Below are 16785 nucleotides of genomic sequence, written 5' to 3'. Positions count from 1 at the left end.
TTCATTGTTTAAACTCAGATGTTGGGTATTATTGATTTTTATTATTTAAGAAGGTATTTTACCTTCTTTTCTTCTTAATGAACAGCTTCGGTCTTGTTAGGAGTTAGATTTTTTTGTAATAAAATAGTATATTTCAATATAACTATCGATTAACTTACATGAATACGGGGTAATGAGATTGCTATTATGAACAGATATAATGTAATTGATAGTTTAAAAAAATCTTTTTTGACCTTTTATATACTCTTTCTTGTACTCTGTACTCTTATGTAGAAACTAATAAAAATAGTGGAAAATAAAATGTCATTCTTTGTAGATTTTTCATATGCCGCATGCTTGCTCTTCCCCCATTCTCATTGTTCCTTTTTCTTTGTCTGCCTGTCCTCAAATCCATTGCTTAGGAATTCAGTGTCTTCCCATTAATTTTGCCCACAAATTTATCCTGAAGGCCATCCCTCAACAGGTAATGCTTTACACCTGCTGCCCGACTTGTTGTGAATTTCCAGTACTTAGTGATTTTATTTCATATTACCAGCATCTGTATTTACCTTAGCTTTTCTTCATCCATGGGCCATTGGTTGCTTACTTATTTTTAAGTTTAGAGAGATAGGAGATGCAGAAGTCCTCGTCACATTTAAAAAACACTCAAATGTATACCCGTAGAGTTTAAACTTGCTGCACTATAGATCAAGAACTGGAAGGTAGGGCTAGGTATGGGGAATTCATACCCCCTCCCCCCACAGTCCGTGTTACGCATGCGTGGAGCGGCAATGGAGTAGTCTGATTAAACATTTTTTATTGAGAACCATTAGTAACAGTACACACTGGGCAACTTACCGTGGGAGCAATGAACCAGGCCTGCCAAGATGAAGAACCACGCACACTCACGTTCTTACAATCAGTCCACTGCAGTTCGAACAGCACGAGCTAAAAGACTTCACTTAACCCGGACGACACCAAGTACCACTGAGATATTTCCTGATGCTCAGAACACCCTGATGGCTCATATAAACAATGGTCACTTGACCAAGATATGTGAGGATGTTGGAACTTGAATTCCAGAAATAGCATAGAGAGAGAGGACTTGGAATTGGTTGAATACCTGGCAATTTATACATCAATATTTGAGTCTTGCTTCTCTTCCACAAGGTTTTACATTAGCGACAGTCCCTTTAATTTTTTTTTTACAGCCACACAGACCAATCATTCCTCTGAGCAGGAAATGTTTACATGACCTGGAAACTGTGCGGCACTTTAAATATTTTTGTAATATGTATAATGAATATTGAACCATCACATACTTTTGATTTAATGTACTAATTGAAGGGTATAATGAAATACAGTACAAAGAAAATCTTACACATTTCGTGAACTTTTTCTAGCTGTGTCTAATTCCAGCTGTGTGTTCACAAAGGCTACGTGCACGGAAGCATTTCAGTTACTGCTCGGCCATACAGTTCAGAGGGAAAAGTGTATATTAGTTTGGCTATTTGACTGCAGACTTTAATCTGATGCTCAAACACAAAACATATTCCATGACTGATGCCAGTAGCAAATCTTCCTCCCAAACATAATGGCACTGAAGTCCTGCTCAGTTGCTAGCTGAGGCCAGCTAATTCAGCAGGAACCTGATGCTGAAGCTGATTGTTGAATCACTTGTTTTGTTGTAAATGTCAATAATACCCTTCTAGTTCTTGTGGCTCAATTGCTTTGTGGATTCAGTGATGGGGTGGTGGGGGGGAAGAGGATGAAATTAGTAGGATCTCACTCTCATGATTCACTGTGTGATGTCAATAGTGCCTCGATAAGTAGTGCATCTTCCTTCTGTTCTGTATCTCTGATGAAAAGGTAGTGTGAGGCCGGGCTTTGACAAAGTTAAAGAAGGGAGGGGGGAATTGACAAGCCAGTAGTGACAATTACCAGATAGATGTCCGGTGACATTTACTTCCACAAAACCTGACTGCAGCGGTGGGTTAGAAGAATCACAGTGTTAAACGGTGGTAATAAAATGTAACACAATCTGCTGCAGGTTGAGCATCTGTAAGGGTGAAGGAGGAGAGGGATTGAAGTTTTGTGACCCGATTCAGGGATTACTTATTTTTATATTTTCATTTAGAGATACAGTACAGGAACAGGCCCAATTACACCCATGTGACCAATTAAACTTTTGTCTTTGGAACATGAGAAGAAACATATGCAGTCATGGGGAGAACGTACAAACTCCTCACCGATAGCAGCACAATTGGACCTGGGTCAGTGGGTCAGTAATAGTGTTCTGCTACCATACCATCCAGGTTTTAACTTGATGTGTTGGCAGTATCTCCTCGCCGATGCTGCTGGACATGTTGAGTTGTTCCTGCAGATTGTTGATCCAGGTTCCAGCATCTGCAGCCCCTTCATGACACAAAATCCCTCTCAGGCCAAAGAATAAGGTACAAGAGTGACATCTGTTGCTGAGCCGGGGAAATGCACAAGCTCAAAATTTATCTCATTTCATACTTCATATTTAAATGAGTTGCCCTATTAATTCAAACTACTGCATGAGAATTTTTGAGATCAAGTATTTTTCAGGTGAGTGATTTTACACCCATTTGAAAAGGCTTAACAGGATGCAAAGATTCTCCACTTCTAAAACATGTATTGCATGCATAGCCATACCTTGCAGTTATAAACCAACATGAGATATGATTTAAATTTTTTTTTTGCACTCAGCTTGAACATTGAGCAATGTTTCCTTATTATTCCAGTTCTTATCCTGCTTTTATCCGTTAGTTATTGGAACCAAAATCAATATCATTCCAAATATTATAATTTGGTCTGCTTTTGTCCCATCCAATCTTTCATCCTCTGCCCTTGAAAACACCAGTGTTTACCTTCTAATATTTGGTATGGTAGCCAGTCTTCATTTGTGTCTAGGCACAGATGGCAGAGTCTCTTAGAGCTTAACTACAAGTTTTCCAACATTATTACAAAGTTTTCACAGTTAGATACAATTTTGAGTGGGACAACAGGACTTTCTTAACAGAAAGAGGACCTGCACAAGAGCACAAACTTGCATTTAGGTAATGGCTTTCATGAACTTTTCTCCAAGAGGACCACAACCTTGTCAGAGAGTTTGAAAGCGTGACTCAATGATCCAGAGAGGTATGTTGGCTGGAGTCAGGGCTTTTTGCTTTGGTTCTTGGTAGGGTCACCCATGCCAAACAAGTCAAAGGGTAGAAGCTAGACTAAGAGTGGTCCACTAGTTCTCCAGGTTTGGGGGTTCAGTTCAGGACTAACAACCCTGACTAGTAAAACAAAACTTATGAAAACAGCATAACTGTGGGATTTGCATTACTTACAGTAGTGAAAACCAAGCTATTGACACAATGAAGGAAGACCTGAATGTCACCAGAGATGAAGGACTCCCATTGCTGCGGGCCATGATATCTAGCTGTGTCCACATATCCTTCCAACCACTGGATTACAGTTTGAAATAACAGAAATCCATTGCATGAAGTCTCACAGTAACAAATAAGCAAATGACCAGTTCATTTTCTGTGTGGAGTATTGGTTTAGCAGCGGATCTTAGCCAGGACACTGAAAGAATATGCTGCTTGTCTTTGAAAAGTTGATTACATTGGACAACAATTTTTTTTCCAAAGTGTTACTTTCTCAGAATGCATTTGTTTATGATAAACCACCTTGAAGCAGAACATAAATATAATTTCACACTACTTGTATCACGTAGGAATTTGCAGATTCAAAAAATTTACTTGTATTGAATATAATGTGTTTAATTGCATAACTGTGCTGATGCGTTGCAATAGTTCAACTAAGTTAAAATGTTTTGTTGATGATTTTCATTTGTAGTCAGTGTCTGAGGATTCTTGCTTAAGGGTCCAACAATAAACAGCCAGTATTGATGGATTCCAGTTGCCCTGATACTGTTTCTCCATGACTGCAATGTCCTGATGAAACCTTTCACCATGCTCGTCACTGACAATACCAAGACTTGCAGGGAAGAAGTCTAAATGGAAATGCAGAAAATGAATCTTGAAGAACGTTGTCAACAATCTGCATGTAGTTTGGTGCTCTGTAATTGCCAGGGAATTTTTCAACAACAGCTTTGAATGCCTTCATGCAATTTTTACCGGTTCTACTAGAAGTACTTCAAATTGCCCATCATTGATGGCCTGTTTGATTTGAGGAACAAGAAGAATGCCTTCCTTAATCTTGGCATCCGTTATTGTGGAAAACATGTCACAAATATTAAAATCCTTCATGGAAATTTACAGCCTTTCTAAAACTTGTCCTGCCATGCGGCATCCACCCTGCCTACGCAGGCCCAGGCTTGCCCAGATAAGACAGAAAACTTTTCAGCTTACATTGTGGGCAATATTTTAATTGACCTGAATTATGATTTGAAATAACAACAATATGGTGCGCAACAGGGAAATTTCACGGTGATTTTCATGATCAACAGCCCGAAGTTTGTAAGATACACTCAAAAGTACCCAGGAAGCAAAATCTTTGTTGTCCCATGTTATTGGTGTTCAACAGATCACAAAGACGGGCCATCTGTTTATTATCTCTTATGCAAAAGAGATAAAGAAAACAACTCGTTAGAACAATTATAATTCTGTCAGCAGGAAGGGAAACCTGCATTTGAGTGATGAATGGCCAACTGGCATATCTATACTGATGAAACTGTTCCCAAATCCTTAGCATCACCTAGTCCTTAAATCAAGACACATTGATCCAAGTTTTATTGGTAAAACACCAGCCTATGGAGTGATGCTCAATAATTTCTGTCCCCTAACTGAACTGACAGACAAGATGCCTGCTCACAGCACTGTGCTGATATCTAGTGCACACAGTCTGTTGATAAGAGAATGACAGAATTATTCATTGGGCCTAAAATACGTCTAATTGATATTAAAAGTGTCCGATGTACCTTTAGACTTCTACCAATTTTTTCCATTTAGATATTATCATCTTGAAGTAGGTCTAATGTTTGTTCAATATACCAAAAGTCATTTATTTCCTGGTTGGCTACAATATTCTCCCATCTCATAACAAATCTTTGTATAATTCTATTGAAGAGTTCTTTAGGATTTCACTACCTCCCAGAATTCACTGCTGAAATAACAGAGCAACTAATGTTATTTCAGTTCACAGAGTATCAAAATTATTCTGTTAATGTTTGGAAGTATACAGAGAAACAAAAGAGGTTATTGACATTGGGATTTTAGCTGGCAGCAACAGCTTTTCAGTAATACACCTTTGGCAGTTTCTCTAAATCACAGAAAGCTGAGCATGGGTCCTGTGGATTTTGAAGCAACTGATGCAGTAACTGCAGACTATTCCCATGTGGAGCAGGAGACTGTACAGAATACAGAGTTTATGAAACAGTACACCTATTTTGCAAGCTTGTGTATTGTTGACTCGAAATTGCAGTTCTCAGTGCCAGTCAAATGTCCTTCTCCATATTGAATATCATGGACCAAGGATCTCCAGGAGTCAGTAAGGCTGTTAACCCTTCCCCCAGAAGATCAGTGAATTATTTTCTTGCCTGCCTACCATTACTTCTTGTTGAAAGATTGAGAAAGCTAGGGCTATTCTCTTTGACGTGAGGGAAGATGAGAGGTGACTTTACAGAGATGTGCAAGATCGTAAGATCCATCGATCTCAGTTTCCCTCCCTGCTGACAGAGACCTGTAGACAGCACCTTTTTCTCAGTGCAGAATGGCTATTATGAGAGGGAATAATTTTAAGGTGAATAGAGTGAAGTATAAGGGAGATGATGTCTAAGGTAGTTTTTTTAAAAATACATAAACACACAGGGAGTGGTGGGTGTGTGGAAAGAAGTCAGGAGTGGTGGTAGAGGTAGATACATTTGGGACATTTGAGACTTTTAGATAGGCACATGGATAGAGAAAAAACGTGGAGGGCTATGCAGGAGGGAAGCACTAGCATAATCTTGAAGTAGGTTAAAAGGTCAGCACAACCTCCTGGCCAAAAGGGCCTGTACTCTGCTGTACTTTTCTATGTTCCAAGTTGCAATATGTATGCATCTTGGGATTGTTCCGTCAGGCATGTGAAGCAGGTAGCCAACCCAAGGGGTTAACCATATGTGATAAGGACCTCAGTGGTCCGTGATGTGAGCCTGGAAGAGAACATTGATGTCCATTTGCTTACCCCATCATGGATTTGGAAGGTTTTAAGGATTATGGTATAGTTCCAGTAATTCAAGGTGGCTGCTTTAGGTAGTCCAAGTCCATCTACAGATCCACGGAATGATCAATGCTGCCCACGCACCAGTGAAAACAAAAACCACACGACTTGCTTTCATAATGAGCAATGACTATTAACATTCCCTTGTTGATTTAGTAGCACTCTCTCAACTTTGCTATGAAGTTGTGGACTAGAGCTATGTAAAGGCAAGAACCATAGGTGACATTGGAAGAGTAGTCAAGAGTGAACAGGAACAGGGATGGAAAACTGGTGAATGAATCTGGTGCTTGAGTAACAATGCAGGGCTGATTTACTATTCTTTTCATCATTCAGAGTCCATCTTCACCCACCCTGACTGGATACTGTGTAATAAGGGACAAATTTTGCTGTTCTGCTTTGGACAGAAAAACACCTCAAATAACTCAACAGTAACCCAAAAAACATATTAATAGTAAGTGGTAAGTGGAGGCTGTTGTGTATTTAATATTTTAGTTATATTTGAGTAATCTCGTGAATGTTAAGTATTCTTGTTCATTTAATTATTGGTTAGATGTAAAACACGTTAATTGCATCTATCACACTACCGTGGTAAGTGCATGCCTCCCTAAAAGTAAAGAATGAACTTGACCTGTATTTCAGATGCTACATCTTTCTTTGGAAATTATGTGTTGTAACTTCCAAAACATTAAACTGAGGTCATGATCATTGATCACTGTATTCCTGCACTGCCCCGACAGTTATGGTTATGGAGGCACAAGGCAGCCATTCACCATCACTTTCTGAAGGGCAATAAACATTGGCTTTCCCATTAATACCCCTCCTACTGTACTGAGAGAATAGCTCTCATTTTGTCTCTTTCTCTTCTTTGGCAAACATATTGCACGGATTATCAATGCCCTTAAATAATTGATTGTTTCCTCAGTTTTTCCAAATTTGACCATGTTGTCCACTTTGACACTCCAGTGGAGCACTTAAGTTGCGCAACATTATCAGAGGTGACAGGTATCAGATGAGACATTAAATTTAAGCTCATGCTATTAAATCTTGCAGTCCACATTCGTAAGATTCAATGTCACGAAAGGTTATACAACACAGCAGATTCAGACTAACCAGCCATTCATCTCTGCTGTTTATACATTACCTTTCAATGCAAAGATGTTGCAAACAAAAAAGTCATGCCCTTAATTGTAATGAGACCAGAACTGGCACATGGTTTTGGTCTTTATGTCTTGGAGGTGGTAGAAAATAGATTCACTCGATGAGCTGTCTTATGGGCAGAGATTAAATAAAATTAAGGTTGGCCCAAAATCCCTTAAAATTGGAATGAATGGTAAACTTAAAGACAACATCCTGAAAGGAATTATGAAGAAAAGGCTTTTTTAAATGTGTGGAGTCCATAATTGCCAAAGGGAGAGTCACAAGAAAAGGAATTGGTTGTTTAGGACTCAGAAAAGGAGATACAACTCTGATACAGTTATGTATTTCAAGGAGCTACAGCTGATATGCTACTTGAATTGCTACATACACAAGGAGTCATGAGGAGATGAACTAAGCTGAACACACATGCAGATGTAGTCTACTTCTGTTTCTTCTCATGAAATAATCAAAACAATATTGTATTAACCTTGGGATAGGTTGAAAGGAGGAAGTTAGCAATCTACATGCGCAACAAGTCAAAAGAAATTATTAAATAATTGTAAAACTGCACGTTGTTACAGTGGACTTAAGCTGGAACGCAGATAACAGAGTTCACAGAAAAGGTGACCTTAATACATGACTGGCCTGGTTTACAGTTCATCTATTATACAAGTATCACAGGATAACAAAGATTCCTGAATACCTTTAGGTGTATCTTATGAATTTTGGACTACTGATCATGAAAATCACCATAACATTTCCCTATCACACATCATTTTTGAAAATCACTTATGTTTATTATTTCAGTTCATAATTCAAGTCAATTAAAATGTTGCCTGCAATGTAAGCTGGAAAATTTCCCATCTTGTCCAGGTTTTAGTAATAATTACTGGGTTTAGGACTGTAAGAATGGAATTTGCTATCACCAGGCACAAAAATTTCTAAGAAGGATTTTGATATTTCAGACAGATGCTTCCCAGAATAACTGATGCCAAGATTAAGGAAAGCATTTTTGTTGGTCCAAAATCAAACAGGTCATCAATGACAGGCAATTTGAAGAATTTCTAGTGGGACCGGAGAAAATCACATGGAAGGCATTCAAGGAATTTGTTGAAAATTTTCCTCAGCATCTATAGAGCACCAAACTACATGCAGATGGTTGAAAACATGCTTCAAGCATATAAAACCATGAAATGCAACATGTCACTAAAGATTCACTTTCTGCATTCCCATTTAGACTTCTTCCCTGCAAATCTTGGTGCTGTTAGTGACGAGCATAGTGAAAGGTTTCACTAAGCCATTGTGGTCATGGAGAAAAGATACAGGGTAACTGGAATCCATCAGTGCTGGCGAATTATTGTTGGACACTTAAGAGACAAGCCTCAGACTGTGAGTACAAATGAAAATCATTAACAAAATATTTTTAAACTTAGTTGAGCTATTGCAAAGCATCAGCACCATTATGCAATTAAACATTATATTCAATAAAAGTTTGTTTCTCCAAATTCCTACGTGATACAAGTAGTCTGAAATTATATTTGTGTTCACCTTCAAGCAGTCTATCATAAACAAAAAAATTCAGAGGAAGCAACACTTCTGAAAAAAATTGTTGTCCAGTGTATACAAACTTTAAAAGCCAAATTAGTGCTGTATCCTGTATTTACTCATCTACCACTGATTTAGATTTTAAAGTTTGAATCTGCTGGAAAAAAAAATCAATTTTGGAGCAGCCAATAATTAATTTTCTTAGTTGCACAGAAAACAAGAAAAATATTATTACAGACTTTCTGTAACAAAAACAATTAAGTGTTTATAGATGAATGAAACTATTAAATGGTTCGGTGCTGTGTCAAAGTCATTGTTTAATTATAGGTGAGGGAATGCTTTTCTGTTGCAGTAAACTCATTTTCACTCACATTAATATAATTGCATTGCACCACTGACGTTAAATATAGAGGAATTTTAAAAATCTATCAAACTATGTACTATTTATAACAATGCCAGTTTTTAACTGGTTCATTTAAAATTTTCTAAACATTAGAGGAACTTGAAGCCAATGCAAATTAGCACTATTTCCCAATTGCCCTCAAAATTGAATCTCACCTCTACTGCTTCTTCCATTTCTCCGAGCTTTCCATTATGTGCTCTTTGAATTCCAGGATTGGTCAGTGTTGATTACACATGATGTAGTGGTGCCACCAATTTCCTAAGCACTGTACTTTTAAGATGATGGGAAAACTGGTTTGTGCTTTACCCAATTAGGAAAGGGTATATCTTACTCCCATCCCCAATGTACCTCTGCCAATGTTTACGTACAGAGGAAGAAAAAAAGGCAGATGGTACCTGCAGATCAGGGAAGAATATAACTACATTTACAATTGGAAAGAAGACAAGAAGTCCAAAGTATCAAAATTACTATTTTTCAATTACAGCCTTACTGATCTCTGTCTCAACACCACTCCACACACTTAAGTCAAGAGTACCCACTTATCCAATAGCTGTTGTGATCTAAACAACCTATTTTCTCAGCACAGCAAGTTCATGGCTTGCATTACACTGTATATATAGAGGTGCTTTCTAATTTCAAAGACTTCCATGTAAGATTTAATCCCTCCTGTTCATAATTGTCATATCGCAAAGAACAATGCCTTTTTCCTACTTTTTATTTGAACTAGCTTCTAATTAGAATAACTGCATCTTGTACTCCACTTAGGTCCCTACAATCTAGCATTGTTATATACTGGTTGTCTTCCTTCCACTCAGTCCTAATACAGTGTTACATCAGACATCCTTTGCCTCCACAATGTCACCTGACCTGCTGTCAGCAGTTTATATATTTTTTTTGCTCCAGGTTCCAGAATCTGCTGTCTTGTACGTTTATTCCTCCTCTCCATCTCTCACCCAATTATCATCCCATAAAACTTTGTTTTCAATAATATGTGGACCAAACTCTGTCTTCTGTAGCCCCATATAATAATATTGTTGTTCTCTTGTCCACTTGGTCTGTGACTAACTGGATAAAGCTCAACAAAATTACTTGAGCACACTTTGAATACTGATTAATTTGAGTTTGTCATTTCTTATCACTGTCACTTTCCCCAAACAATTGAAAAACACGAAGTTAGAGATCTTTTGAAACTTTTAGCTATATTTGTAATTTCCTCATCCATTTTAAGTGTCTAATGAAGACTAAACAGGCAACCTTGTCTACCTTGAGTCCTGTTTTTCCACTATTTTCATACTTAAATATTAAGTTTACCAAGAATCTCTAATCTTACTTTGTTTTTTCTTTGCTTTTGTCAATAGTTTCCATCTTTGCAAGTGGTCAAACATAAAAGCATCTACCATTTTCTTACTGTTCATTGCCTACATGTTTCAATAGACCTTTAACAATTTCTCCTTTCTTTTTATATCCCTTTATTGAGATTTTTAAACTTCTTTCTATCATTTGGATTTCAATCTTTTGCTACATTTATAGGAGGATACTTCCCATAGACTTTCTTTGACTTACCCATTTAAAATTCAGGTCAATTTAAAAACATAATGTGACGCCATCCTTTCTCCTCATCTTCTAGGTATCAAATCTGATTGCATGATAGTTACTATTTGCCAAATGTGCCATGTTTGATTTAATTGCACTCTATTGCCACTTTTATGACAAATTCCCTTATGTAAATTTAATATACTTTCTAGAAAACATCCTAATTGTTCATTATTTTGCATCTATTTGTTGCTCCATGTGACCCAACTACTTAATAAACGGGTGCGTGGGATCACCAATGGAAAAGCTGCATACTGCTCCTCATTGTCAATGAGTCTACATACTGGGATTCAGTTGAACAACACTGTGGGAATATTCTGACCAGACTGCAGTGGGTCAACAAAGCAACTCATCACCATCTACAAGGAATGGCCAAAAAACACTGGCATAGTTTGTGATGCTCAAACTAAAGTCTTAAAAACTTCAATGGACTCAGCATTCAATGTGTGTGTATCATTCCCCAATAAATTCCATGACTGTCCTTTGGTAGAACAGTGCTCAAAACACATCAAGACAAGACAGCCATAGTCTGGTTACAGAAACGGTCTACACATTTATTCTCACAGCCCAAATTAAAATAAAACGAAAAAAAATTGAAAATTAACAATGCAATGAAGGAATCACAAACATCAGACACTGCTGCCTGAAAACACAATTTAAATAATTTTAAATATATCCTATGTTATTTAATTACTACAAACACTTCATACAATTTTTTTTTGTTATTTCAACAAAGTCCCCACAAAAAGAAACATAAACAGGAATGGTTTTGAAAGTGGGAGAGCTAAAGTGGCGTGGACTTCGCAAAAGAAGTTGATTAAAAATTTTAATTTTAAAGAGGTAGATCAATTTTAAGTTAAGAACAGAAATGGGTGTGTGTGAAAAATAGTATCTCCCCCCCACTTCAAGTCAAAAATTCATCCATAAAATTACAGTAGAAAATGAAAGAGTCTTGAGAGGAAGAGGTGACTTTCTCAGCGATAAAAGAGAGAAAGAAGTGCAGGTGGTGGGAGAATAGAGCCAAACAAAATTCACCATTTAAAGCCCAGGGATAAGAAAAGAACTGCAGCAGTGTTTCTGGGCATGGGACCTGCTGAAGACCATTTTGGTAGCAGTCCTGTGCAACACATTCAATCTGTTGTTCTAGGTGCACTTACCATTCAAAATGGCATTGGAACAATTTTGCAGTGGGAAAGAGAACAAGGGAGGAGTTGGGTGCACAGAGACAGCTTTCACAAACATTCTCTCTTTCGACCTTAACAGTATAAGTAATAAATCTTTTAAGTGGATACCATCCCCCCCCTCCCCCCCAAAAAATATCAGAAATAACAGACAGAACCGAATTTTAGGCCAGTTCGGTGATAACTGTTCCTGTTATTCCAAAGCATACTTCTTAATGAAGACTTGTATTTCCACTTGTTGCTTAGGTGACCATGCACAGCCTGTAGCCCGATGGCTTGTAATAAAATAATTCCAATTCGCAAAGTGCATGCCAAATATGGTCTCTTTATCTGCTCTTCCAGTCTTGTCCATAGGCTGCACGTTTGCAAAAGACTGGTACTTAGACACAGCATTGAAACTTTTTTTTTGTTTTAAATATAATGCATCCTGCCTGCAGAAATTTGCACCAGCTCACTGGAAGAACTGGCTGAAGCAAGCATGACAGATAATCAAATTTCTGTGTCTTTCAATCCAGCATGACCCAATTTCTTGGAATCAGTTAAACAGCAAACTAGGTTCAAATTCTTAGTCAAGGCAAGACGGAGTAATGAGGATGTTACCTCACCATCTTCAACGAGGAAACCTGAAAATTTAAAACAAAAATGCATTTATGTTGAGTTTAATTTTTTGGCAGTTGTCCCTTTTCACAGCAAGAATCAGCATCAGCAATCCATGACAACTTTTCAAAAAAAAAAAGCTTTGTAGTTATAGATTATTCCATGGATTGGAATTACCACAAAAATAGATTCTCTGGAAGGTTGCAGCAACATGACTACTGCTCTGCCATCCTGCTGTATTATATTCTGAACAGCAGAGGCCCTCAGTGATCTAATGACTCTCTCAACTCTGTATCAGCAGGCCAGATCTCCTGATTAAACATTGTTAACTTTACTTGGAAATACCAGAACTAATCTTAAAAAAAGAGTGCAGGACACAAGGCAAAAGTGTCAGACATTGTCTTTTTGACAGTTGACAAGCAACTGTTAAACTTAAGGCACTTATGGGGAAGGACCATCGCCAATCATCTGGGGGCCAACCTCCCACTGGAAGCCCCGAACCTCGGCTCAGGTTAAGCTGGTTCGGCCACTGGCCTCCCATGGGGCAATGTCAATCTGCAGATTTCCTCATCACTGGGACTAGTGAATCTGGCAAATGTACTGGGAAAATGTTCCAAATGGATGAAACAGTTGTTGGCAGAAACACTGGCAATTTAGTTTTTTTTTCACTGCGTCATTTTAAATGCGTTATGAAAGTCTAGTTGCCCAGTGTTTTCAAGTTCACCAACAATATGACCTGGTCTAACATATTAAGACTCTACAGCCAAGAAAGCACTCCACCACATCTAAAAAGCCAAGGACATCTGGCATGTACCTGGTGACTTATACCAGTTTTGAGAGCTGCACTACAGAAAGCATCCTATCCAGATGTATGGAAACTGCTCTGTCCAAGGCCACCAGAAATTGCAGAGAGCTGTAAAGGTAACCCTGTCCATCATACAAACCTATTTCCCTCTGATGAGTCTATCTGCATTTCCCACCACCTTGGGGAAGTAACTAACATAGTCAAAGACTCATTCCACTCAGGTTATTCTCATACTCCCATTGGGCAGAAGATATAGACATCTGAGACTACATACTGTACTTGGAGTATTCAAATCTTGAACAGGCTTCTCATACGGTGGAAAATAAACTAAACCAACTCCCAGAGTATCTCGCCATGGCCCCTACAATTTGTGTATTAGTACTGCACTTTCTCTGGAGCTGCAACACTATATTTGCATTGTTTTCCTTTTATTACCTCAATGTAAAGAATGATCTATCTGGATGGAACTCAAAACCAAAAGTTTTTCCCCTATATTTTGGTTCATGTGCTAAAAATAAGCTAATACCAATTTAAAAATTTTATAGTCACTTTAAAAAGAATTTCACTATGAAAAAATTATAGTATTTTTGATTTTTGGAAGAGCTCTCAAAGTACTTTGAATCTCAGCCATTCAGTCTTCTTGGCAGCTGATATGCTCAAGGTAGTTTTAATCTGTTCTTAAGATGCTTGTGGTAAGGCCTGTCAGTTTGGATAGGAAAGGTGCAGTCCATACTTGGGTTCACCAATCAACTGTGAGCCAACTTCCCAATATAAAAAATTGTTCCCAGAAAGCTGTTTAACAAGGATAGCTGGCTTGAGAGCTCTGATAACAGCCAAATATCTGAATAAGTTATCAATCTTCCCAGTTCCCTGAACAATCTGCTTCAATTTTTTTTTCCGCTCCTTGAACAACCACTGTTTTGAGATTAATAATATAGTTAGTCACTTCAAAACCAGAGACAGGTTGACAGACTAAAGGTAAATTGAGTAACATGTTACAACCAATTGTGCCATTTGTAATGCATGCCAAGAAATTTAGACTAGTAGTGAGGACATGAGGATCACTGGGAAATGTTAATTTACAATTGCAGCAAATAAAGTAAAATTATACTACAGTTATCTGAAAAAAGGAATAATTAAATGCTATGGGAACAGAGTGTGATTAAATCTTAAAATGCTAGAATTGGGATACAGTAGAGAGGAGATAAGACAAAGTATTTTAATAATTCATTACAAAGTGTATCCATATCAATTAGAAGAGAACAGAAACTATAGTTATTTCAATTTTTGGAATTTACACTAAAATTCTCCCAGATTCAGTACAACCTTAATTCTGACCTTTAGAACTTGATCCATGTTGTACTTCGGCTGCTCAGTATCTAACCTAATCATACTAATGCCTTTCAAAATCCTCTTTAAATAACTAATTCCCTTTTGGAAGTAATAATGTCACACTCTTAATGAACATTCCTTAATATTTCCTTTAATTCTTTGTATGATCATACAATTATTCCCATTGCTACTGCCCCATTGACATACTTGAATAAAAATCGATGAAGTCAATAAAATGCTCGGGCACCACTTGCAACAGTATTACATCTCAAGCATTCCAGAGCTCAATTCCGGTGCCATTCTGTAAGGAGTCGCTGTACGTCCTCCCTGTGGAATGCATGGTTTCTCACCAGGTGCTCTGGACTCCCCCCACCCACAGTTCAAAGACATACCGGATAGGTTAAATACAAATTGTCCTGTGATTAGGTTAGGGTTAATCGAGGTTGTGGATTGCATGGCTCCAAGGGCTGGTAGGGCCTACTCGGCACTGTATCAATAAATAAATAGATTATTGACTCCCATCGAATTATTAACTCAAACAAAAATAATTCTAACCTTTCTAATCTCTAATAGAACCCGAGTGAAGTTACTAGATGTCTAACACTTCCTAGCCACAAACTTAATTTTTATTTATAAAGCGTAATTTCAATTTGAACAATCATTTTTAAACTGCCTCACCCTGTGTTGTAGACAGTGCAGAAGATTGCCAAAGGATGCAGTGTAATAAAAAATCAGTTGCAAGTACAGGTAGAGAAGCGGCAGATATAGCCAAGCATGAAGTGTTGCACTTTGAGAAATCAAATGTAAAGCAACAGTGCACTGTTAAAGGTAAGATTCTTAACAGTGTTGATGGAGAAATATCTTGTGGTCCAGCTGCTGGCTGTACAGGTTGATGAGGTGGTAATGAGATGTACAGCACACTTGCCTTTATTAGCTGAGGCACTGAGTTCAAAAGTTGAAAAGTTTTGCTGAAGGTTTATAAAACTCTAGCTAGATCACATCCGGAGTACTGTATTCAGTTCTGTTTGCTCCATATTAGGAAGGATGTGGAGGCTCTGGAGAAGTGCATAAGTTCACCAGGATGCTGGATGTTGTCTGGATTACAGAGCATTAAGTATAAAAGGGAGATTGAACAAATTCGAGTTGCTTTGTCTGGACTGGAAGGCTGAGGGGAGATAATGATTATGAGACACATAGACAGACAGCTTTTCCCAGGGTCAAAATGCCTAATCCTAGAGGTCATCCATTTAGGATGATAGGTGGCAAGTTCAAGGAAATGTGCAAGACTAGACTTACAAAATACTGAAGGAACTCGTCAGGTTAGGCAGCACCTATGGAAATGAATAGTCGACGCTTTGGGCCAAGACTCTTCTTCAGGGCTGAAGAGGAAGGAGGAAGACACCAGATATAAAAGGTGGGGGGGGGGGGGGGTGGAGAGAAGAGAAGAAGGAGACCAGCTGGAGGGTGATGGATGAAGCTGGAGAAGAAGTAATCTGGTAGGAGAGGAGAATGGATCATGGGAGAAAGGGACTCGGGAAGTGACAGGCAGGTGAGAAAAGATAAAAAGGTCAGAGTGGTAAATAAAAGAAAGGGGAGGGTGGTATTTGTTTACGAGAAGATGAAATCGATACATATCCCATCATGTAGACGTCTGCTCAGACAGAACATAAGGTGCTGCTCCTCCATCCTGAGGGTGGCCTCATCTTGGACAAGAAAGTCATTGACCGACAAGTTGGAACGGGAATGGGAATTAAAATGTTTGGCCACTAATTTACCGCAGGTTTCACTAATGTAGGAGGCTGCATCGGCAGCACCAGATACAATGGGTGACCCCCGCAGATTTGTAGGTGAGGTGTTGCCTCACCTAGAAGGACTGCCTGGAGCCCTGAATTGAGACGAGAGATTAGTGGGAAGGTAGGACAAATGGACAAAGGAATCGCGGAGGGAACAGTCCCTGTAGAAAGTGCGGGGGGGGG

The 16785-nt window shown here is 38.4% G+C and overlaps 1 protein-coding gene across 1 annotated transcript in view; it reads right to left on the bottom strand.

Annotated features, from left to right (window-relative positions):
* Window positions 1-11422: 11422 nt before the first annotated feature.
* prdm2b (PR domain containing 2, with ZNF domain b) overlaps window positions 11423-16785 on the bottom strand; it is a 198451-nt gene continuing 193088 nt past the window's right edge. The window contains exon 9 of the mRNA XM_059951867.1: window positions 11423-12698. Coding sequence (XP_059807850.1) covers window positions 12672-12698 — 27 coding nt within the window. The 3' untranslated portion in view covers window positions 11423-12671. The remainder of the gene's footprint in view (window positions 12699-16785) is intronic.

Source organism: Hypanus sabinus, chromosome 27 (assembly GCF_030144855.1).
Source record: "Hypanus sabinus isolate sHypSab1 chromosome 27, sHypSab1.hap1, whole genome shotgun sequence".
NCBI classification, from domain to species: domain Eukaryota; kingdom Metazoa; phylum Chordata; class Chondrichthyes; order Myliobatiformes; family Dasyatidae; genus Hypanus; species Hypanus sabinus.
Note: the sequence above shows the minus strand (reverse complement) of the source record. Positions and strands in the feature narration are given on the sequence as shown.